This window comes from Juglans microcarpa x Juglans regia, chromosome 3S (genome assembly GCF_004785595.1).
Source record: "Juglans microcarpa x Juglans regia isolate MS1-56 chromosome 3S, Jm3101_v1.0, whole genome shotgun sequence".
Lineage (NCBI taxonomy): Eukaryota > Viridiplantae > Streptophyta > Magnoliopsida > Fagales > Juglandaceae > Juglans > Juglans microcarpa x Juglans regia.
The window spans coordinates 24,385,316-24,408,605 of NC_054599.1; the positions used below are offsets into that span (position 1 = coordinate 24,385,316).

The 23,290-nt window shown below is 37.1% G+C and overlaps 2 protein-coding genes, 1 non-coding gene and 1 pseudogene across 5 annotated transcripts; 1 reads left to right on the forward strand and 3 right to left on the reverse strand.

Moving 5' to 3' along the window:
• Nucleotides 1-350: 350 nt before the first annotated feature.
• LOC121258317 (probable LRR receptor-like serine/threonine-protein kinase At2g16250) lies at nt 351-6,260 on the forward strand. Its single transcript, XM_041159793.1, is given in 6 exon segments — nt 351-2,839; nt 2,842-2,965; nt 2,968-3,319; nt 3,549-3,677; nt 4,349-4,371; nt 5,280-6,260. Coding segments are annotated over 6 exon segments (2,697 nt in total). The 5' UTR covers nt 351-1,384; the 3' UTR covers nt 5,894-6,260.
• Nucleotides 6,261-6,666: 406 nt separating this feature from the next.
• TRNAQ-CUG lies at nt 6,667-6,738 on the reverse strand. The gene has a single exon. It is a non-coding gene; the product is annotated as a tRNA-Gln (tRNA).
• Nucleotides 6,739-7,694: 956 nt separating this feature from the next.
• LOC121258398 (50S ribosomal protein L27-like) lies at nt 7,695-9,757 on the reverse strand. Of its 3 annotated transcripts, XM_041159912.1 has the most exons (5): nt 9,515-9,757; nt 9,344-9,397; nt 8,650-8,765; nt 8,428-8,552; nt 8,012-8,248 (listed from the first exon to the last, which is right to left on the reverse strand). In XM_041159912.1, exons 3-5 carry the CDS (start codon nt 8,729-8,731, stop codon nt 8,012-8,014), a joined length of 444 nt encoding a protein of 147 aa, XP_041015846.1. In that variant the 5' UTR covers nt 8,732-8,765; nt 9,344-9,397; nt 9,515-9,757. The 3 variants fall into 3 exon arrangements, with proteins under 3 accessions (XP_041015844.1, XP_041015845.1, XP_041015846.1); XM_041159910.1 differs by lacking the exon at nt 9,344-9,397 and having other exon boundaries at nt 7,695-8,248; nt 9,515-9,744; XM_041159911.1 differs by lacking the exons at nt 9,344-9,397; nt 9,515-9,757 and adding an exon at nt 8,890-9,329 and having other exon boundaries at nt 7,695-8,248.
• Nucleotides 9,758-15,883: 6,126 nt separating this feature from the next.
• On the reverse strand, nt 15,884-19,835 carry LOC121258820 (annotated as a pseudogene).
• Nucleotides 19,836-23,290: the final 3,455 nt, after the last annotated feature.

Below are 23,290 nucleotides of genomic sequence, written 5' to 3' on the forward strand. Positions count from 1 at the left end.
TTTAAAATTACACTAATTATATGTTAATTAATAATTTAATTTGATACTTAAATTATTGTTTCTTAATTTATATATATTGTGGCTCAAAATTAAAAAATAATAATTTAAATAAATAAAATAATAGTTATAAAGTGTGAATAGTTTTAAATTTAAAGATAAATTTAAATGTACTATATCTCAAAATTAAAGATTTAGAAATGAGATAAAAATTTTATATTTCGTGTCACTTATCAAACCAATCATATCTAATAGTGATTTTAAACACAAATATATTAAATTTTAAAAATGAGACAGTCGAATGCCAATGCCCTTACGGAGTAAGCTAACACCAATTGTCGTGTGAGATAATCCCATCCACGAGGATCTGAAAGAAAAGTATATGTGAAAATGACACATCTTTCTTCCATTACTTTCCAGCCAAACTTTAAACAGGGGCCTCTTTCTTTCGCAGGTTTCTTAAGCCAATTGAGAGAGAGAGATTGAGCAAATGATCAACAGTTTTCTTCCTCACTTCCCCGTCCCTCCAAAATTTGCAGTAGCTTTGGATTGGGCTTAGCTGCGCCGGGTTGGATTAACGGAGGTCAAGGTCGAACCCCCTGCTGGCACACACCCGGTGACGGACCTGGTTCGGTGTCTGACACTCGACGCCCCCCCCCCCCCCCCCGGTCCGTTCACCGAACGGAGCCTCCACTCCAGTCAGTCCCTGCCACCCACCCGTCGTATCAGTTTAATTTTGCAGCTCAGACTTGGCCTTATTTTCTCTTTTACTTCCTTTTTTGGGGGAAGCAGCGGAATAAGCTTTGTTCTAGATTTAGGGCGGAGGGAGTGTGATAGTCCAAAGCTGTTCCTGAATCTTGACCAAACCCGGATTTACTTTGATGCCACTCTGTCTCTCTCTCTCTAAATTATTGTTCTTATTTTAATTTCCAATTTTTTAACCTCTCTCTCTCTCTGTCTGCTTTGGTTTTTTTTTTTTTTCCTGCGTCACCCTCTCACCCTTTTGTCAACCGAAGAAACTGAATAACTCACAGAGTAGGTAGAGGGAGAGAGAAAGAGATACAGAGAAAGGACACAAAGCAGAAAGAGAAGGAAAAAGATGAGAAAAGAATATCAAAAGAAAATTTATATACAGATTTGTCAACATTCACAAACAGTGTTTCAAGAACCGAAGTTTGAGGTAAGTGGTTTTGTTTTTTCTCCTTTTTAAGAAAGAGAGAGAGGGTGGGGAGAAAGATTAAAAATGCATTTTCGGTGTATTGGATATCTTTGATTGTGATTCTTACATTCAAAGATAGGTACACTTGTTGAACATTCATTACAAAAGTCCACATTAAGAGTGAGAGAGATGGCCATGCTTGGATCTTTGGGTCAATGTTCATGAACTATGGTGGGTCGGCGAAGCATAGTATCTTTTGGGTTCTTGTTATTGTTGCTGTTCGAATCCACGTTAGAACAGTCAGAGCCACTGAGTTCACACACTGAGCGAGCTGCTCTGCTCGACCTCAGATCGTCTTTAGGGTTAAGAAGCAGGGACTGGCCTCGAAAGGCCGAACCTTGCTCAAGCTGGCGTGGTGTGAGATGCCTGAATGGTAGAGTCATTGGCTTGAACATTTCTGGGTTTCAAAGAACCAGAGTTGGCAGGCAAAATCCACAGTTCGCTGTTAATTCCTTGGCCAATTTGACGCTCTTGTCTTCCTTTAATGCTTCGAATTTCTTGCTCCCCGGGGCGATCCCCGATTGGTTCGGGTTTCGAATGGCGGCCATCCAAGTGCTTGATCTTCGGTCTTGTTCTGTTAATGGTACTATCCCTTCGAGTCTTGGAAATTTGACCAACTTAATTAGCCTCTACCTCTCTAAGAATAACCTCACTGGGCAAATCCCTGTTAGTTTGGGTCGACTGCTGCGCCTTTCAATTCTTGGTCTTTCTGGGAATTCTCTTAATGGATCCATTCCCGCATCAATTGCATCGCTCGGAAATCTTTCTTTTCTTGACCTGTCTTCGAATAACTTTACCGGGTCGATTCCCTCGGGCATTGGGACCCTAGTGATGCTTCAGTATTTGAATCTTTCGGGCAATACTTTATCATCTTCGATACCTGCTCAATTCGGGGACCTTCAAAACTTGGTTGACCTTGATCTCAGCTTCAATACTTTGTCCGGGTCGGTGCCTGAGGATTTGAGAGGGTTGAGGAATTTGCAAAATATGATAATTGGGGAAAATTTTCTTGGTGGGTCGCTTCCGGTTGATTTGTTTGCTACTTTGACGCAGTTGCAAGCCATAGTTCTGAGACACAATGGTTTTACTGGGTCTCTCCCCGATGTGCTGTGGTCAATGCCTGAATTGCGTTTACTGGATGTCTCGGGCAACAATTTCACTGGCATGCTACCCAATAGCTCGAACAGGAGTGCCATTTCTGCTGTACTCAATTTTTCTCAGAATATGTTCTATGGTGGTCTTACGCCATCCCTGAAAAGATTCAGTTCCATTGATCTGTCTGGAAATTACTTTAAAGGCAGCGTTCCGGACCATGCAAGAAGTAACGCATCTCTTGACAGCAATTGCCTCCAAAATGTGTCAAGTCAAAGGACTTTAGCAGAGTGCTCATCGTTCTATGTAGAGAGGGGTCTGAATTTCGATAATTTTGGACTTCCAAACTCGGCACAACCTTCTGATGCAGGAAATTCGAGGAAGAGCAATAGAACGACAATCATATTGGCCGCAGTTTTTGGGGGACTTGGTTTTGTGCTTTTGGTCATATTGTTCATGCTGTTGCTAGTATGCACCCGTAAGAGGGGTGCCACAAATCAAAGAGGGTTTGGTGTGGGGCCTGTTCCCCCAAGGGCAGTGAACCACCTCCTGGATTAGTGATTAACTTTTCGAGTCTAGGAGACACATTTACATATCAGCAACTTCTTCAAGCCACAGGTGACTTTAGCAAAACAAACCTCATCAAACATGGCCATTCAGGGATCTCTTTCATGGTGTTTTGGAGAATGGAATCGATGTGGTCATCAAAAGGATTGATCTGCGTACAATTAAAATGGAAGCATATCTTTTGGAATTGGATTTCTTTAGTAAAACTTCACATACAAGATTGGTTCCCTTCTTGGGACATTGCCTAGAGAATGAGCACGAGAAGTTCCTGGTTTACAAGTTCATGCCGAATGGAGACTTGTCAAACTCCTTATACCGGAACAACAATTCAGATGATGATGGTTTACTGTCGTTAGATTGGATAACAAGGCTGAAAATTGCAATAGGAGCTGCGGAGGGTCTATGTTATCTGCATCATGAATGTACTCCACCACTTGTACACAGGTATTTCAAGACTCTTGTTGTGTTTCAGTCTTTGCCTTCTGTCTTCTCTTATATATGCCGTATGATCAGAATATCTCAAGTAAATTTAATAGCCTTCGTATTTTGTTGATGGTCAGTGACTATCTGGTGGCATGCTTATAAATGAATGTATCCCTAACACAGATTACTAGTAGGACAATTTTCGCCTATTGATGCAAGTACTAATGTGGCTTTCTTTTGGTTGTTAAAGAGATGTTCAAGCAAGCAGTATACTTCTTGATGATAAATTTGAGGTGCGCTTAGGGAGCCTGAGGGAGGTCTGCACTCAAGAAGGGGATACTCATCAAAACAGAATTACCAGAATGCTACGGTTGCCACAGTAAGTATTCCACTGATAGTTCCATACGTTAAGAGTTGATACATTTTCAAAATTCTGAGTATTCATGAATGAAAAAACCTGGATGTGCTTAAATGCCACACCTCCTCCCCTCGCATGAACGAGGTGGAGAATGAGATCAAGGGTCTAAGACCTACCTGGTGCACAGGTAAATTACATTAAAAAACCCTTTGATCTGAATTTGGTATTTTCTTTTGCCTTTAAAATGCATTTATGATATGCCTCTTAAGCCTTCTTTTTCTCCTATTAACTTGATGAGGGATTAATGTTTGAGATGGTGTGTCTACAATGTTTACTGCAGGAAAGCGTTGACCATGCTTACTAATGAAAAATAAAATGTTATATTTTGCTATAGCATCCTAAATGCAGGTGTTGATATTAGACATGGTATAACTAATTGGTGCTGGAAAACCTGGAGCAAGAGTAGACATTATTGTGATACTTTTGAAGTTGACAATATTCACCAAACAAGTTATCTAGTGCCTGTTGTTATAGTTAGTTTTTTTTTTTTCCTTTTCCGAGGATTAATGCTGTTTTTCATGCTCATGGTGTACCAAATCATACCCCATTATTGTCTTAACTTTTTTGAAACTTTATGTATTTATGATGCCTGTATGACATTGTCATAATATTTTTCTCTTTATCATGTGCAGATCATCTGAACAAGGTGCTTCTGGTAAGACATTTTTAATTGTAACTACATATTTGTTTTCCAAATTGGTTTTGCTGCCTGGATGACTTATTTGTTTTTATCTGTTTTGAGTATAAATAACCATTTGCTTATATCTCAACTTTGTATAGCCTTTTATCAAGTTCATGGCTGTTTAACGGCTTGTACTGTTCTATAACTATGTATAGTTTATTGTTTAATGGCCTTAGTTTATGGTTTCTGGTTTTGTTTCATTTTACACTTTGGTTTTGGTTCCTTTGCAACCCTAAGGTGTTTGATTGTTTTCACGGTATTCCTCCACCACAAGTGAGGGCATCAATAAAATTTGGGTCCTGTCCTCTTAAAAAAAAGCTTGTACTGTTCATATAATTCAGCCTATTCCTTGGATAGCATAATTCCTATTCCTTATGTTGAAGATGATCTTTGTTATATTTAAGGAATTCAGTCCATGCATGTGGTTATTCAAAGTTTATTAGTCCTGGTCATTTCATCTGGAAACATACTCTGACGTGACATTAGGTTCAAGGACTTGGGAGTCCCCTATAGATGAGTTTTTTCAATGGGCTTTGGTTGAGTAAAGAGGGAAAACTGGTATCATGATCAAGATTTTGAGAGGTTGGGTAGTCCATCCTTGTCTTTGTTTGATCGAGTCTGTTGGAGTTTTTACATCAAATCAAGAGATTGTGAAATATAATTGATCCAAGATGCTGCATTTTTTCTTTTATATATTTTCTAGCAGTGGATAATTTCTTAGCTTGTTTATTTCTGAAGAATGTTATAGTTTGCCTCTCCTACAATGGCCAAAAAATAAATTAGGCTAAAGCTTATAATTACATACATTAGCTGGTGGGTTTTCTTTAATTTAAAATTTCCCTGCAGTCGAATGCTGAAATTCCTTTTTCTTAAATTCCCAGGTCCATTGACAGCAATATGTTCCTATGATGTTCACTGCTTTGGCAAGGTGTTACTCGAGTTAGTAACCGGCAGACTCGGTGTCAGCGCCTCTAGTGATTCTCAAGTTAAGGAATGGCTTGAAAATACATTGCCATACATCAGTATATACGACAAGGAACTTGTGACGAAAATTGTGGATCCATCTCTGATTGTAGACGAGGATCTATTAGAGGAAGTTTGGGCCATGGCTATTGTTGCCAGGTCTTGCCTCAATCCAAAGCCTTCAAGACGGCCCTTAATGAGATACATCCTCAAGGCTTTGGAAAATCCTTTAAAGGTTGTCAGGGAAGAAAATTCCACTTCTGAAAAGCTTAGAACTGCTTCTTCAAGAGGGTCTTGGAATGCTGCTCTGTTTGGTAGCTGGCGCCACAGCTCATCCGATGTTACAGTTATTCCAGCTGCCTCCGCTTATAGAGCAGAAGGAACAAGTAGCTTGAAACAGTCGACGGGTTCACAAGGAAGTGGCCAAAGTGGCCCAAATGGTGGGGGTGAACGTTCATCCTCCCGCAGAAGGCATTCCAAGGAGATATTTCCTGAACCATCCGAAGTACTAGAAAGACCAGATCATGACTAGCACAGAGGACGGATGTTCTTGATTCTTTGTCAATAATACAGCAGGCTTCCCATTTACTGGTTTGCTGATACCCTGCATGCGGCACGCCCTTCTTGTTGTTGAGCTATTGGGATTTCAAGCCCATCTTATAGTCGGTGTGTTTGCAGGACATCTAAACTCTCTGAAGGAAAACTAGAACATAGGTGGTGCATAATTGTTTGAGGGCTCGTTGTTGGTAAGAACAGACTACAAGTTGCAGCAGTAATTGAATTTCTTTTTTTGGTTGGGGGGGTGGTTCTGGTGTCTGGGTCATTTTTGTGGAATGTAATGTAGGATTGCAATGGCTGCTTCACTCCAATCAGATTCTTGCCTGTGTTCAGAATGTGGAGAGGACAGAAGAAAGATTATACTAATTTCTAGTCTTTAATTTTAAGGGAAGTTATTGATTATTGAATGCGCTTTTACATCCTGGAGGATTGACGAATCTGGCAATGGCTTGATTAGAATGTCGAGCACTAATCAGTTCTTCTTCAACTTCAGATTGATTTCTATAACCTCTACACGCAATTTCTTGCTTTACCAGGAACCTCTCTCCCGTGAACCTCCCATCCAAAGTTAAAACCCGTTCTTTTTAACTGTACTTCACGGTTTTTTCCTCCATTTTCAAGAGAGGTCTCGACCAATGTTTTAATTCGATCGGTATTTTTTCTTCCTAAAGAGTCTGAGATTTCATCCCTTCTTTTTGTTATCTCTTTTGTTTTAGTTTATTTAATAAAAAGACGCTTCTGAACAAAAGGTCCCACCGAGATTTGAACTCGGGTTACTGGATTCAGAGTCCAATGTCCTAACCACTAGACCATGGGACCTGTCTGTTGGCATCTCGAAGAATTATCGATTTTTCTATTATTAAGGTACGAGGTTTTAGAAGAATTTAGATTACACAAATGAGATCAATCACCGACCGTTGGCAAATGCCTTGTCTCCCGAAATGGGTCTCGATTGTCTGTTTTTTCTTTTTCACTTAATGATTAATTACGTATTTTTTAATAATATTACAATTTTTTTTTAAATATTTAAAGGGATTAAAAAAATACATAAAAAAAAAAAAAATTCCAATGACCTTGTCGGTGATTTTTATCGTCCTACACCCTCGATGTGTGTAGTAGTGTCCTTCATTTTTACTCATCGTCTTCTCTTTATACATTTATTTTTTCCTCTTCTATTTCTCCTAGTTTAGCATTAGCATTGGTTTCATTAAAATCATTTTTAAATTTTAGCTAAAAGTACATATTTTTCATAAATCTAAAACCATTCAAGTCATTACTCCACATTGGATTAGTCAAATAATATAATATTATTATTTTTTTCATATTTTGTAACTACACTAACTATATGTTAATTAATAATTTAATTTTATTTAAATTATTATTTCTCAACTATTAGTTGGGTCTGATTTTTAGAATAAAATATCAAAGTAGTTGGATCTGATTTTTTAGAATAAAATATTACTTTTGAAGATGAATAGTACATTAATTAGAAGAAACACTCTCAAATACTGTAGCTCATATTTGAAGTCTTTATTGTTTGACTACTCCAATGCGATCGTTCAAGCTATATTTATTCAAATTTTGAAGATGCACATGCCCAGTGCTTAAGGAGGTCGGGTTTAGTCCGATTAGGCCACCAGTAGTTGAGTCCAAATTTAGAATTACAGACAACCAATTCTATTCTCAGCACTTCATAAATCTTCGGATAACATGTCAAAGACTACTACCTATCTTTCCCCTTTTCTGAAATATACATTGTCCAAAGCACATGCAAAGAGCTCCGAACGCAATTCGATAGACATTTATCTTCACAAGCTTTAACCGGAAGACACCTAGTCTAAACATAAACGGCATACAGCATATGGAGTTTACATGGGGCAAACAGAGGAAAAACATCATGAAACTCAGCCACACAGCCTCCCAGACCATGAAATTTACTGAGCATACGCATTACATTCTAAAGCAGTCTTTCATTATTCATTCAAGTGTTTGAGATTCTAAATCAAATACATATGCTGCTCTAAATTGCACCAAAAGACATAATTAGAGCAAGGACAGAACACGTCTCAGCACATGATGTGGACAATGAGATTTAGGCAGTTGTCTGTAGCCTTGGAGCCACGGCTTCTGTGTTGTACACAGGATGAAGCACGTGACCCTCCTTGGGCTCGACATGTACCCATTTTCTTCCAGTTAGCTTATTTCGCTCAAACTTCACCAGGCCTTGTTTCAAAGCGTAAAGAGTATGATCCCTCCCCATTCCAACATAGTTTCCTGGATGGAAACGGGTGCCACGCTGTCGTACAATGATATTTCCAGGTATTACTCTCTGAAAATTAACAAAAGAATCCGACCATAAGTATATAAAAATACTGATTTCATAAGGCCATTATAGTTACCACCAATTATCTTTTCATTTTTGTTATTGTTCTTATTATCGTTATTGTTTCTCTCTGTCATAACTTTATATAAAGCAACACAACTCTATTTCATGCAAGAGTCAGTTACCTCTCCACCAAATTTCTTCACCCCGAGGTTCTTAGGTTTTGAGTCCCTTCCATTCTTTGAGGATCCTGCGGTCTTCTTGGTAGCCCACCGCCTAAACATCAAACTCAATCCATCCACAGAAACCTCTAAATTCAGCAGAAACAGTGAATTCATTAGAATAGACACACTCAACACATTCACGAAATTAAGTAGCCTGCCCACCAAAGTAGTATAAAATCGTACCACTAGCACTGCTGTAAACGGGAGCATTTGTAACCAGCTCCCTAAGATTCAATCTTCTGCATAAAGATGCTGCAAAATTCATCTTCTTGATTCCAAAATACGATGAAGCACAAAACCTGAAACAAAAATGCGCATATAACAACACAAAAATCGCAACAATTGAACAATGAAAACAGGAGCGTTGGAAAACAAGAAAAGTTGGGTGCTCCATACAAACCAATCATCATTCTACTTATATACCCAAGTGGTGATTTGCATTCAAATCTTCTCCAAGCTTAATGATCTTACAATGTCATCCAACTTCCTGTTGTTTTCTTGTCCTCTCTCTCACACTTCATATCTATTTTATATTATCCTTTTTTAGCTATTATGTTGTTGAACTAGATAGCTACACCTGTGAATCAGAAGTCAGCACGAACCCCCTTGAGAACCCCCCCCCCCCCCCAAAAAAAAAAAAAAAGAAAATGGGGGCCGCTAGACGCTATGAATTAATCTCCAACACCAGATCTAGCTCCAGCTTACTGACAATGGCGTAACAAAAGAGTCCCAGAAAATGAATCGCACAAAACCCAGCATGGTAACAATCATCTAACGACACCAATAAAATGAATGAAAATGGAGTGGACTGAATTCAAACAAGGACTCGGTGTGGCGGCGCGGAATCACCGATTGAAGCAGAGAGTGAGTGGCGTACGGGTTTAAGGCGAAGATTTGGTGCAAGGGCTCCGCGGCGGTGTGGAAGAGACGGCTACGGAGGTGACAGCACGGAATCACGATGAGAAAGGCGCTGAGACGGAGCAGATAGAGAGATAGAGAGATAGAGAGATAGGGAGAAGAACCGAGAGGGAGAAAAAAAAAGACTTACAGGCGGCGTAGTGGGTGGCGCGGCTTACAAGTGCAGAGAGGGAGAGATTGGGGCAGAGGAGAGATGTAGAGAGTGGAACGGAGAGAGAGTAAGGCCGATAGACTTGCCGGTTGGGCCACTGGATCGGATGGCGTGGAGGAGCACGGCGGCAGCGCAGCAACAACTTGGGGGGGCGTGAGGCCGGCGGTTTCGCTGCAGAGAAAAGGAGATCGGGAGAAGGGGGGAGGGGGGCGCGCAGGGAAGGTTGGGACGAGAAAATCGGGCTTTAGGAATGGGTATGCGGGCTGGGCGTCTTGGGTTTGAGAAAAACAAGACTGGGTATATGACTGAAGGAGGGAGAGTGTTATGGGCTGAGCCCAGTTGGCCCAGTTGATTGTCCAGTCCATCCCTTGTTCTTTCGCTGGGTTAGTATATTTTAGTGGCCTGTTATAAATCTGGTCAGTAGCTGAGATTATTGCAAATTGGTTGGCAATTGCCTTTAAATATTTCTGAAAGTAATGAAAAGGGACAGTAAAGTTGCAGTTATTTGTTATTTTTTGGAGGTAATATTTTGGAGGCTGATTACCACCAATCAATCAATTCCATATCTTTCCCACCATAATCACACTTAACGGTTGTATCCAGAGCCGGTCAATTCCATGGCAGAAGGTAACACTAGTATATTGTATTCCCATGTGTCAGAATAGTTGAATTCAGTCAAGCAAACACAAAAGGTATAAAAAAAAAAAAAAAAAAAAAAATCCTTACAATAGATGGTTGATAGCCTGGCACACCAGTTGCAAGTGGTAGCTAATAATGTAGATATGTTGGTTCGTCAAGTTGGAAATAGACAGGAGGAATCACCACAAGATTCTCACAGCACAACAAACAACCCCATTTTTTAAGAAATTGGTAGCATAAAATCAAGGTCACTTCGTTTGGATTTTTCCATATTTGATGGGGAAGACCCAAATGGATGGCTTTATTGTGCCGATCAATTTTTCTGCTTTCATCAAACTAGTCTTTACCATTGTATTTTGTTGGCTTCATTTCGCGTGGAAGGATAGATGTTGACATGGTTTTGGGATTTGGAGACTTCGGGTGGAATTACTAGCAGAGAAAATTTCGTGAAAGCCTTGCTTGTACATTTTGGCCCAGCTGTTCATGTTGATTCCATGGAAGCATTGACAAAGTTGCAACAAACTACCACTGTGGAGGCTTATAAATGTCAATTCGAGATTCTCCCAAACCAACTTCGTGGTTTGGCAGAGCCTTACAAGCTCAGTTGTTTTCTTAGAGGACTATGGGATGACGTTCGTTATATGGTTTGGATGTTGCATCCCCAGATACTTTTATGTGCATTTGGCATGGAAAAAATGCAGGAGGAGAATGTAGCTGCTCTGAGGAGAGTTGCAAGGTTGGGTCCCAATCCTTCTAAGACATCATTGGCACTTCCAGCAACTGAGCCAAAAGTTGTTGTACCGGTATAGAAACTTTCATCCACTCAAATGAAGGAACAACGCGACAAAGGATTGTGCTACAATTGCGATAACAAGTGGGCTTCGAGCACAAGTGTCATGCAACTAAGTTATTTATCATGGAGTGTGAAGATTCGGGTGATGAGAAAGATATTCAATCAACTCCTGTGGTAATTGAGGAGGGTGTGTCCAGTTCAAGGCAGTTAAGGACGAAACACATGTGATGGAACTGGAATCTCTGTCCATGCATCATAGGCTCACCAAGCCCAAGAACTATGCGTTTATTGGGCTAAATTCACGGTGTTGGAGTGGTCATTCTTTTGGATACCGAAAGTGCCCACAACTTTGTAGATCATTCAATTATATCCAAGGCTCGATTACCTGTTATTCACACATTGGGATTATCTGTTAAGGTGGCAAATGGAGAAGCTCTACAAAGTGATGGGATCAATAAGCAAGTTCAATTCCAAATGCAAGGTATCAATTTTCATGCTGATTTTTATGTACTAACTTTAAGTGGGTGCGATGTGGTTTTAGGTGTACAGTGGTAAAACTTTGGGCCAATATTGTGGGATTCTTCTCAGCTTTCCATGGCATTCTCATTCAAGGGCAGCAACATCACTCTTCAAGGCCTAGCACCTACTGTATTGACACTAATGGAGTGTAAGAAATTTGGGAAGGCTACTAAATCTGACAAAAAGGGATTGATTATACAACTCATTGAAGGTACAGATTCTCTAAATTCTCCTATTAATTCTCATCCTCAAATACAAGCTTTATTAGATCAATTTCGTTCTGTTTTTAACACTCCTACTAATTCACCTCTTAAAAGAAATCAAGATCATCACATTGAGCTCCAAAAAGGATCCAAACCAGTGTATGTTCGTCCATATAGGTACCCTTACTTCCAAAAAATAGAAATAGAAATAGAAGAAATTGTCCAAGAAATGCTTAGCTAAAAAATTATCCATCATAGCCGAAGTCCATTTTCTTCCCCCATTCTTTTGGTTCGTAAGCAAGATGAGAGTTCGCATTTATGTGTGGATTATAAAGCTCTTAATAAAGAAACTATAAAGGCCAAATTCCCTATTCGTGTAGTGGAAAAATTATTGGATGAACTCAATAAGGCTACTATTTTGTCCAAATTAGATCTAAGGTTGGGTTATTACCAAATCAAAGTTTGTCTTAATGATATCCCAAAAACAGTTTTTCATACCCATGATGGTCATTTTGAATTTTTAGTAATGTCATTAGGCCTTACAAATGCTCCAGCAACCTTTCAAAATTTGATGAATGAAATTTTTCGACAATTTTTACGAAAATTTCTCTTGTTTTTTTTTTTATGACATTCTTCTCTATATCAAAACTATGGAAGAACATGTACATCATCTTAAATTAGTTATGGAAACACTCCAACAACACCAATTATTTGCTAAATTTTTAAAATGCAATTTTAGATGTTATGAAATTAATTACCTATGGCATTTAATCTCTAAAGATGGTGTTAAAGCCAACCCCTTCAAGATTGAATCTATGCTCCATTGGGCCTTTACCTAGAAACATCAAGTCCCTACGAGGATTTCTTGGCCCAATGGATTATTAACGTAAATTCATTAAGAATTATGGCCTAATTGCAGCCCCTCTCATTGCCTTACTTAGAAAAAAATTCTCTCATTTGGTCTACCTCAGCAACAAAAGCCTTCCAGGCCCTCCAATAGGCTGTCTCTTCCCCACAAGTTTTAGCACTCCCAAATTTTATTAAGCCTTTTATCATTCGGTGTGACACGCTAGTTTGTGGAATTGAGACTGTGTTGCTACAACTTTGAAGAGCCATTACATTCATGAGTCAAGCTTTAAGGGGAAGGGCATTACATGTATCTACTTATGAGAAGGAGTTAATGACTTTGGTTCTTGCTATCAAGAAGTGGCAACCCTATGTTCTAAGGTAGAAGTTTATTGTGTAAACTGACTAAGAAAGTCTCAAATATTTGTTGGATTAGCGTATTGGCACCCCAACATAGCAATGATGTTAACTAAATTGCTAGGATATGATTTTGAAGTTCATTATAAAAAAAAAGGAAATGAGAACTATGTGGCGGATGCTTTATCAAGGCAAAATGAAGGGAAAATTTTTGCTTTAACCACATCAGTGGCTACATGGTTGGAACATTTGAAAGATGACTATACCACCTCACCCGAGTTGATTACACTACTGAGCAGTTTGACAAAGGCCAAGTTAATCCTAGCAAATATACTAAGAAGGATGACATTATCTTCTATAAGGGACGAATTTATGTTGGTGCTAATACTCCCTTAAAGGAGCAGCTTATTCAGCTAATGTATTATAAGGGACTGCACAAGGATATCAGAAATTTTATCAATGAAAGTGACAACTATCAGAGAAATAAAAGTGAAAACATCTTCACTTCAGGCCGTTTGCAGCCCCTCCCTATTCAAACAAAGGCATGACATGATATTTCTATGGATTTTATTGAAGACTTACCTATGTCCTAAGGTTGCAGTGTTATTATGGTGGTAGTTAATCTTCTTACGAAGTATGACCATTTTATATGCCTCACTTACCCATACATAACTTCTAAAATTGCCCGCATTTTTATGGATAATATTTTCAAGCTCCATCGTATGTCATCCTCCATAGTTACCGATAGGGATCCTATATTCACTAGCATTTTTTGGAAGGAATTGTTCAAGATGTAAGGGATGTTGTTACAGTTCAATTCAGCTTATCATCCATAATCGGACGGCCAAACTAAAATTGTCAACAAATGTGTTGAACAATATCTTAAGAGTTTTATTACAGACAACCCTCGTAATTAGGCAAAATGACTTTTCTTGGCAGAGTGGTGGTACAATACCAACCTTCACTCTTCCACTAAACCAACTCATTTTGAATCTCTCTATGCCCCCCCCCCCCAAGGTTGCTCCTTTATTTTTAATGTACAATGCAAGTTCAATTTGTAGACGAGACTTTGTGCACAAGGGAGGAAATCAATCGACTACTTCAACAGAATTTACAGTTTGCACAAGCACGCATGAAAAGTTTTGCAAATTTAAGGTAAACAGAACATGAATTTGAAATTGGAGATCTTGTTTACCTAAGGTTGCAACTCTATCGACAACAGACTGTGGTCACTCGGCGTAATCTAAAACTATATCTTCATTTCTATGGCCCTTACAAAATTCTAGAGAGGATTGATACTGTTGCGAATTGATTAAATCTTTCGTCCAAATCAAGGGTTCATTCCATTTTTCATGTATCCTCCTGCTTAAAGAAGAAATTGGGTAGCAACAACGTTCATCATCATCGTTACCACCAACCACGGTTGATAGAGCTTATAAACCAGAGTTGGAATTAATCTTGGACCATCACATGGTGAAACAACGTCATCAAGCTGGAGTAAAAGTCTTGATCAAATGGAGGGGGCTTGTTGTCGAAGATGCTTCGTGGAGGGGCTATCACAAATTGGCTCAAGAATTCCTTGACCTTGTGGGCAAGGTCATGTAAGGGGAATGGAATGTTATGGGCCGAGCCCAATTGGCCAAGTTGATTGTCCAGTTCATCCCTTGTTCTATTGATGAGTCAGTTTGGTATTAATTGTCAGTTTTATGTTATTAATCGTGTCCTTGGTGTAATGGTCTTATGACTGAGTCCTTATTCTGTTTAGTTTAAAAGTCGTGGATTCTAAAGATGTCCTTGTTTAATTTTAATGGTCTTTTATCAGTTTGGCCAGTAGTCGTAATTAATGTAAATTAGTTAGTAATTGTCTTTAAATATTTTTGAAAGTAATGAAAAGGGAATAGTGAAGTTGCAGTTATTTGTTATTTTTCTGGAGGCTGATAACCTTGAATTAGCTCTCCAGACCCTTTTTTCTTTTACTCTCTCTTTTTGTTTGTACATAGCATGGAAAGGAAAGAAAAGCCACCCAAGATTTGGAATTGGACTAGAAAATGGCCCAAACAAAAGATTTTTGGTCAAACATGGATTGTCTCAAGCCAAAATGGGGGAGGGGGGGACCCGGCCACATTTAATTTTACAATATGCTAATCCTCCCCCTCTTTTCCAAGTTTCAACAGTTGAAGAGAAATAATTCTTCAGTTATTAGAAATCACATAAAAATGATAGTATCTTGTTTTCAAAAATGTAAATTGACTCAAATGGTACAATGCGTTTGTATCCTAACAGCGTCTAATGAATAAATTTATTCCTAAAAAAAACTAATAAACAAATTTCATACTTGGCTGAAAGGAGGTTTAAGCAATAGAATTTCTACATATACCTCGAATATATCAAAAAAATTATTAAGAAAGCGGGTAGACCAAAAGGGAAAAAAATCAGACATTATTTTAATATAAAAGTAATGAATTATGATAATTTTATATAAAGTAAATAATCATATGTGAAAGAAAAAAGAAATTATATTTGTAGTGTTAGGGTATACAAGCTCTATACTCTTTTTGAAAAAAGTAGATAAATATATAATATACAAAAAAATTATTTTTTTAATAGTAAATTCTATTTTTTTTCAAAAATAGTACACACGACTTGTATATCTTAAAACTATGTCTAACATTAGTCGTAGCCTTTTTCAACAAAAAAGAAAGGGAGGTGCATGATAGCTTCATTCTTCAACAACAACCACCACGAACAAATCGTAGATAGATACCACCAAGTCCAGAGATATTTCTCAAATGTCAATATTCTGCAAAACGAAACGGTATCCCAAACATTTTAATAATTTAACAATCGCATCAGGATGTATTTAACAAAAAATAAAGCTTGCAAACCATGGATACATTCAAGACCCGTACACAGATCTATTTATTCTTTTCACATTGGCAAAAAGTGGAAAAAATGCAATTCTAAACAATGGAGAAAAATTGGATTGAACATTCAACAATAAAGACTTTCAGATTTGAGGTTCTCTGCGATCTTGATTTCCCAACGGTCCTCATTCTCAAGCAGCTTCTCTTTGTCATAGAGAAGTTCCTGCAACAATGGAGAAATATAATAATCAGATCAGTCTGTTATTGGATTATCGACCTATGGTTCTGCAAAAAGCATGCATACTAACCTTGTGAGTTTCTGTTGCAAACTCAAAATTGGGCCCTTCAACAATGGCATCAACAGGGCATGCCTCTTGGCAAAATCCACAATAGATGCCACCAAGTCCAGAGATATTTCTCAAATGTCAATATTCTGCAAAACAAAACGGTATCCCAGACATTTTAATAATTTATCAATCGTATCTGGATGTATTTAACAAAAAATAAAACTTGCAAACCAAGGATACATTCAAGACCCGTACACAGATCTATTTATTCTTTCCACATTGGCAAAAAGTGGAAAAAATGCAATTCTCAACAAGGGAGAAAAATTGGATTGAACATTCAACGATAAAGACTTTCAGATTTGAGGTTCTCTGCGATCTCGATTTCCCAACGTCCTCATTCTCAAGCAGCTTCTCTTTGTCATAGAGAAGTTCCTGCAACAATGGAGAAATATAATAATCAGATCAGTCTGTTATTGGATTATCGACCTATGGTTCTGCAAAAAGCATGCATACTAACCTTGTGAGTTTCTGTTGCAAACTCAAAATTGGGCCTTCAACAATGGCATCAACAGGGCATGCCTCTTGGCAAAATCCACAATAGATGCACTTTGTCATGTTAATGTCATACCTGGAAAACTACAAATATGAGAGATAGAGAGAGACAGAGAAGGATAATGGGGTGAGAGCTAGCAAGATCATTCACCTAGTAGTTCTACAGCTACCATCTTCTCGCTCCTCCACTTCAATAGTGATTAATTGTACAGGACATATCTAATAAACAACAATTGCCGTATGGGATTAAAAGACATGCCGCTACCAAGCCACATCAATTACACTAGGAATGTATATTGAGATGAACTTTAACATAAACTCGCCATTGAATGAACATTCATTTTTAAATATTTGTTAATCCCACCCATTTGCAATAAACCCAGAATAAATTGGTTGAATGCTCAGCAAGAGAATGTATTGCACACATCCAAAGAATTGTTACAACAAATTCGATTCACTAATATTATTTATTCCTACGAGATGATTTCAACTTGGGCTAAATCAAGTTTCTTGTATTCTTATTTGGATCATTGTACTAACTCCATGTATCAGGCAAATACAGATCTCAGATTTAGGGATTCCTTACCATATTGTAATGGTTTTAACAAGTTTTCGGATGTAGTCAGTAATAAAATAAGCATGGCAGAATAAAGATACCGTTAATCAATAATGGATAATCATATCCACTTCTCCAACTTCTAAGGTTTTCAAATCTAATGGAACAACACACTCAGAGTTTGTGTGCAAATTAATATGTACAGCATACTTAAGTCAGAAACTTTAAATGGGGCACATATGACAAACTGGCCGGAAATCAATGCAAGTTTCCAAATATCAAATAAGAATCTTTAAATTCAACCATAGGGTCCAGTCTCTAGGCACTTCTAGGACGATTAGGCCAGTACTGCCCATGGCCAACCCATGAGTCCATACTTATATATTGTCAGGCTAATTCAGCAAGGGCCCAAAAGACTGTGTGTGTGTGTGTCTACAGGTGATGGAGATAAAATACTACAATCCTCATGCCCTACTTCTCCAAGTTTTGGTTCAAAAAAATGTGTCAATTGAACTAGATTAATCACTAGAAAAATAATCAACTCATACTACTTCGCAGAGTTTGCATGCAATGCAACGTTCCTCTCTAGTTGGGTATTGTCTGTGGGCATGTTCACCACGAAATCGTGGGATCAAAGGGCCCTTCTCAAATGGATAATTGATCTGCAAAATAAAATTTGAAAATTTATATCACAGCTTTATGCAATCCAAGTTGGACAACTGGTGTAGAAAGACATTTTTTTTTATAGGTTGGTGTAGAAAGACACTTACATTACCTTTTTTTTATCAAAGAAGTATTTGAGTGTTAGCATCAGTCCCTGAACTATTTCAGTGAGAAACAATGTGTTTATGCTTCGCTCAAAATCTGCAATCACTCGAAAGCATCAATAACTATATATTACACATTGTAGAAACATGAGTTAAATAAATAAAAAAACACAAACATCCACAATACGTGTTGTACATACCAGAACTCCAATCTTTCGAAATCTCCTATGCAAATTGTTCTCTTTCTTTATCATCTGTTGTAGGTGGAAGCATATATAAACCATATATCAAATAATATAGTTTATGCAGTACAACAATAGCTCAAACAAGGTAGTGAGAAAATAAAAAATGATAAGGTTGTCCAAGGTGATTTTTGAAAAGGCTTTATGATAGGTTATTAAGTCCAACAAAAAAAAAAATACTAAATCCCCCCTATTGGCAAAGTTCTTTTAAAATTCACAACCAAAAGAAAAAATCCTCTCCACTATCTCGGCCGGTCATGATGAAGAGGCTAACAACTACACAACCATAAATCACTATCATTGTTTTAAGCCTACAATATGAATCATACAAGGTTACGCATATCATATAACTTACAGATCTAACATTGAATTCATCCCTAACACAATTCTCCGGGATTTTCTCTTCAAAGTATCTTAATTAATATATAAAGCATGGATATGACCAGAAGAGCAAAGCAAACCTTTTTTGGTGCTATATAGGTGAGCACCAAACCGCTGCCCATAGTTGTGTGAACCCAGCAATGCTTGTCCAGGAGCAGCCTACCAATGGAATATTAGAGAAAAATGCATTAGACCGTGTGACATCCAACACAAACTGACGGTCACAAGAACACTTAGATCGAAATTAAGTCATTGAAATAACACATTGACTTGATGGTGAAAAATGATTAGAGCATTGATAATAATAATGTAAACAAAATAATATTGATAATATTTTCAAAGCCTGTTGCAGCCTAAATTGCTTAGGGGGAAAGTAACATGGGAGGTAGCTCATACGAAGTAAGCAAAATGATTCCTTCCTGAGTTAAGTCAAAATGAACCTAATGCATTTTTTTATGAAACCTAACAGTTATCTTAAAGCTTAAATCGAGAGCTCGAAACATGTTTTTACAGAATTTGGGGACAAAGTAACAGATATTTGAATCCATACTGTCACACATAACATTTTACCTTAAACCTCTACAAACTTTCCTTGCTCTGATCTTCTTATCATTGTCTCAATTTACACAATTTTTGGCCTACCACTACAATATATACTATCATGCTTAATGCACCACTGGACTCGTGATACATCTGTTGAAGTGTTGCACTGCAATATCCTTTCATAAATGTCTATCGATATCCATCTCCTTACAACAAAAGATTAGGATTTAGGTCATTAACATTTGTCGACAGGGATCTAGCATACTATCCATGATGAAATTTTTGCAAAACTATGAAACTTATAAGACTTTAGCTTCTACCTTTCTTTTTTCTTTTTTGGATAAGTATATTTTAGCTTCTATCTTATTCGGAAATTTCATTATTTTCATAATATTATAACCCATGCTTCGGGCTTTGAGCTTCATGTCATTCTTAATGATAAAAAATGAAAAAACTGACTAGTTCGGGCCAACTGACTGTACTATACTCCAAATTCGATAGAGAAACTGTTGATGATATAAAATAAAATAAATCGAAGTATTCTCGGTAGTCGGAGGCTTTGCGTCAACGGAAGCTAATTAATGGGCAAAATGAAATTCATAACTTCGAGTTTGTATTGATTTATGATATTTTCTTCTCTACCAAACAAAGTGCAAAAGGAAAACGGAAATGGTTAGGGAAATATAGTACTTACGAGATGTTGAGCGCGAAGAGCCAGAAGAGATTTGCGAGCTAAGATTGCGACCATTGGGGAAGATGACTATGCCAAATAGCTCCTGCTTCTATCTATAGGTCGCGTGCGAGATTGGGGTTAGAGAAAAGAGAAGAACAATCAACTGAGGCCACCTAATGAGTGGGAGGAGAATTGATTTTCGAACCGTTGAGATCGACATGCGGCTGACTCTATTTCCTAAAACGTAGCATATAGGAAACACACATAGTTTCTAATGAAATACGACATAGCTTCGCGTTTTCTTTTTTTAATCTAATTTGTAAATATATTAAACATATATATTTCTTTTAGAAAAATTCTATATAAAAGTCTTACACTACACACATTCACTTAATCAATATGTAATTTTTCATTTTTGATATTCTATCTTAATGCTTGAATACATGTGTTTAAATAGAAAGACAAAAATGATAAATTACACATTAATCAAGTGTATGTATGTGATTTAAGGATTCTTTATAACATTTCTCCTATTTGCTACTACGAATGAAGAACGTTGTAGTTGAACTAGAAGTCAACATATATCACTAACTTCATTTTGAACACATGAGCCTAATATAAATACAATATTGGTAAGAGCATTAGTAGTGGACTCAACAAAATTTGGTCAAAATTTGGTTAGAGAATTCACTTTTATAAATTTAATTAGTCACTTTTCAATAACAAACTCTCCAAATTTATCATTATTCTATTAAAATATTGATTTTAACATTTTCATTTATTTTAATGCTATTTGTAATTTGAATATTTATTCGTTATTAAAAAAGTACACATTAATTTTCAAACATTGATACTAGATTTTAAAAGAAAAAATTGGTATTAACTAATTATAATATTGCAAAACTAGAACTTGAAGCACTCCAGTAAGATGATGCCACATCATTGAAATGATGACTGATGGAGACTGGTCGCCTTCTGTGGTTGAGTTTGGGATTTGGGCGCTTCGTGCTTTTAAGACGAATATGTTTTTTTGGAATTGTGAGTTCATGCGAAACGAATAGCACACAGGGAATGGAATTTTTTATGTTAAAATAATATTTGGTTAGCAACTTAAACTCAACAGATTTGGCTAGTGAAAACGATCAAAGTTAAAACTACTATAATTTTGTTGAGTCCATTACAGTGAATTTTTATGCAATCAAGTTCAACTTTGACTAAAATATAACTTTGTTGAGTTCACTGTTAGTGCTCGAGCACTAGTACTAGTACGCAGTGGACTCAACAAAGCCAAATTTTGGCCAATGTTTAGCTAGGTTGTACAATAACTCATTATAATGGACTCAAAAAAATGAACAGTAATTATAGTCTAAGATCATTTCATTGGCCAATCCCTTGGGCTGGCTAAATATTATTTTTAGACTAAATAATTCATCTCGTTGCTGCCTGCTGCTCTATCACATAAGAAGAAAAAGTGAAGAAAGTTTGGGCAAACACTGTCTGCTGCATTCCTCTCTTTCAGTTGAACAAAACACAAGCGCCATTGAATGATAGCCATTGAACTACAACAGCTACAACTGCCGAACGCCGTTGACTCTCACAGTCGCCACCATAAACCATGTCGAACTCCATTTTTAGTTTTTCTATTTTTTTTTTCTAGGATTGCCCATCGACTCCATTTTCTGGGATTGCCCATCGTAAGCCTGTCAAATCCATTTTGGCATTTGAAATATGGCCTTCACAGAGTCTCATCTGGGTTCCTGGTCGTGCGTCTCAAATGTAAAGAACATGTGCTTATATGATTTTTATATGCTTTTTAATAAATGATTTGAAAATTTTAGAAAGTTTGAGATTTGTTTTTAGAAAATTCACAAACAAGGGTGGCTTGTGAATTGAGGTCTACAACAAAATTTTTAAATAAAATCGTTAAATTTTAAAGTGACATCAGTTCGGTCTCATTTGATTTTATAGTTGGTCTTGATCCATCTTATCTCATCTCAATATTTAAACATCATTCAACTACAAACATTTTTCAATTTCAAATTTTTAAAACTTTTATCTAATCATTACCTAATCATTACAAGTTTTATAAATTTTTAAACAAAATACAAAAAATAATTCAACTTTTTCAAATTTCAAAATAAAAATTATTTTCTAACAATATTTGAATTTTATAATATTTTTATTCAACTTTTTCTTCTCTCATTTCTCAAAATCCCATAAAACATTTCAATTCAAACCATTTTATTACTATTCATAAACTATCTTACTATTATTTATTTTTTATCTCATATGTGTAACCAAATGAGACCATTATATTATTTATTTTTGAAAGATTGTACTTCACTCATCGTTATTATATTAGATCTATAACATTTATCATATTTTTGACATTATTTAACTTTTTTTTTTCAAAATACATTAAGGATTTGAGAATAACTTCCTGCAGGTGTCTCCTATAAACCTTCTGCATCGGAGATTAATGAGAGCTTGCCACATAAGGGGCACATGAAGAAACTGAAGAGCTACATGTACAGGAGATTGAATTCCTTATCCCCCATCTTTGATCTCTCACTTTCTGTCTCGATCCGAAATTTCGAAGCCTCCCTCTCTCTTTGCTCTCTCACTCTCTCTATCTCTCGGATGGAAAACCCAAACCTCCATCACATTGTCAGAAGCGATTCTGTTCTAATTTATATATAACTTAAGCCATTGTGTTGTGACTTTATGACCGATATGGTCAGAGACTCGGAAAAGAGAGAGATTTCTATAAAAACTGAAACAACCAAACACTGAAATGGAGGGTTTCTTCAAAGTGAGACTCGAAAAAGAGACAGAGATTTCAAGGATAGTGGTTTTGGTTTTTGTTTTTTGTTTTTTTTCTTCTTTCTGTGGGGGAATTGGACTTTTTATTTGCAGCACATTGTACTTTGTTTGAAAAAGCAAGCTGAGACGGGAATTGAGTGTATGTTATTTTCATTTCTTTGATAGCTGACCGATGTTCTTCATTTTCTTTCTTGCATAAAATAGCGTCGCTTTTTTTTTTCTCTCGAGAAAATATTGGAGATTTCCCGAGAAAATTTATCAAATCTCCAAAGTAATCATTTTTTTTTCACGAGAACAAGTCTGGATAGTTCTAAAAAACCAACCGGAAGGTACTGTCCGATATCTAGCTAGGCGATTTCTAAAAATCGAGTTTCTTTTCTGGATAGATTAGAACCACATGAATATCTGATCTAATTTGTGAGTCTTCGTTGAAATCTGGTTTTCCGATCTTGAATTCCCGGAGTTAAATCATGGCGAAGAAACCAGGGTCATTGGAATACTGGAGGAATTACTTCTGGACATTTGAATTCGAACATTTTCGACATAATCGACCATGAGATCATGGTGGCGACTTTTCTCGAATCGCCGAGAGGCTCTTCTCGTGCAGATTGAGGTTGCGACCAGGTTGAAAGAGAGAGAGGGAATGAGAGAGAAAGAGGTTAAGGATTTCGGGAGGGATTTCATGAGAGAGAGATCGAAGATGAGAGAGA

What these genes read in the sequence shown, in the direction of transcription:
- LOC121258398 (XM_041159910.1), bottom strand. Translation starts at nt 8,731, where the DNA reads ATGAATTTTGCAGCATCTTTATGCAGAAGATTGAATCTTAGGGAGCTG. An exon ending in CGTTTACAGCAGTGCTAGTG is followed by an intron (nt 8,553 to 8,649) that starts GTACGATTTTAT and finishes TGCTGAATTTAG; the next exon opens with AGGTTTCTGTGGATGGATTG. An exon ending in TGAAGAAATTTGGTGGAGAG is followed by an intron (nt 8,249 to 8,427) that starts GTAACTGACTCT and finishes GTTAATTTTCAG; the next exon opens with AGAGTAATACCTGGAAATAT.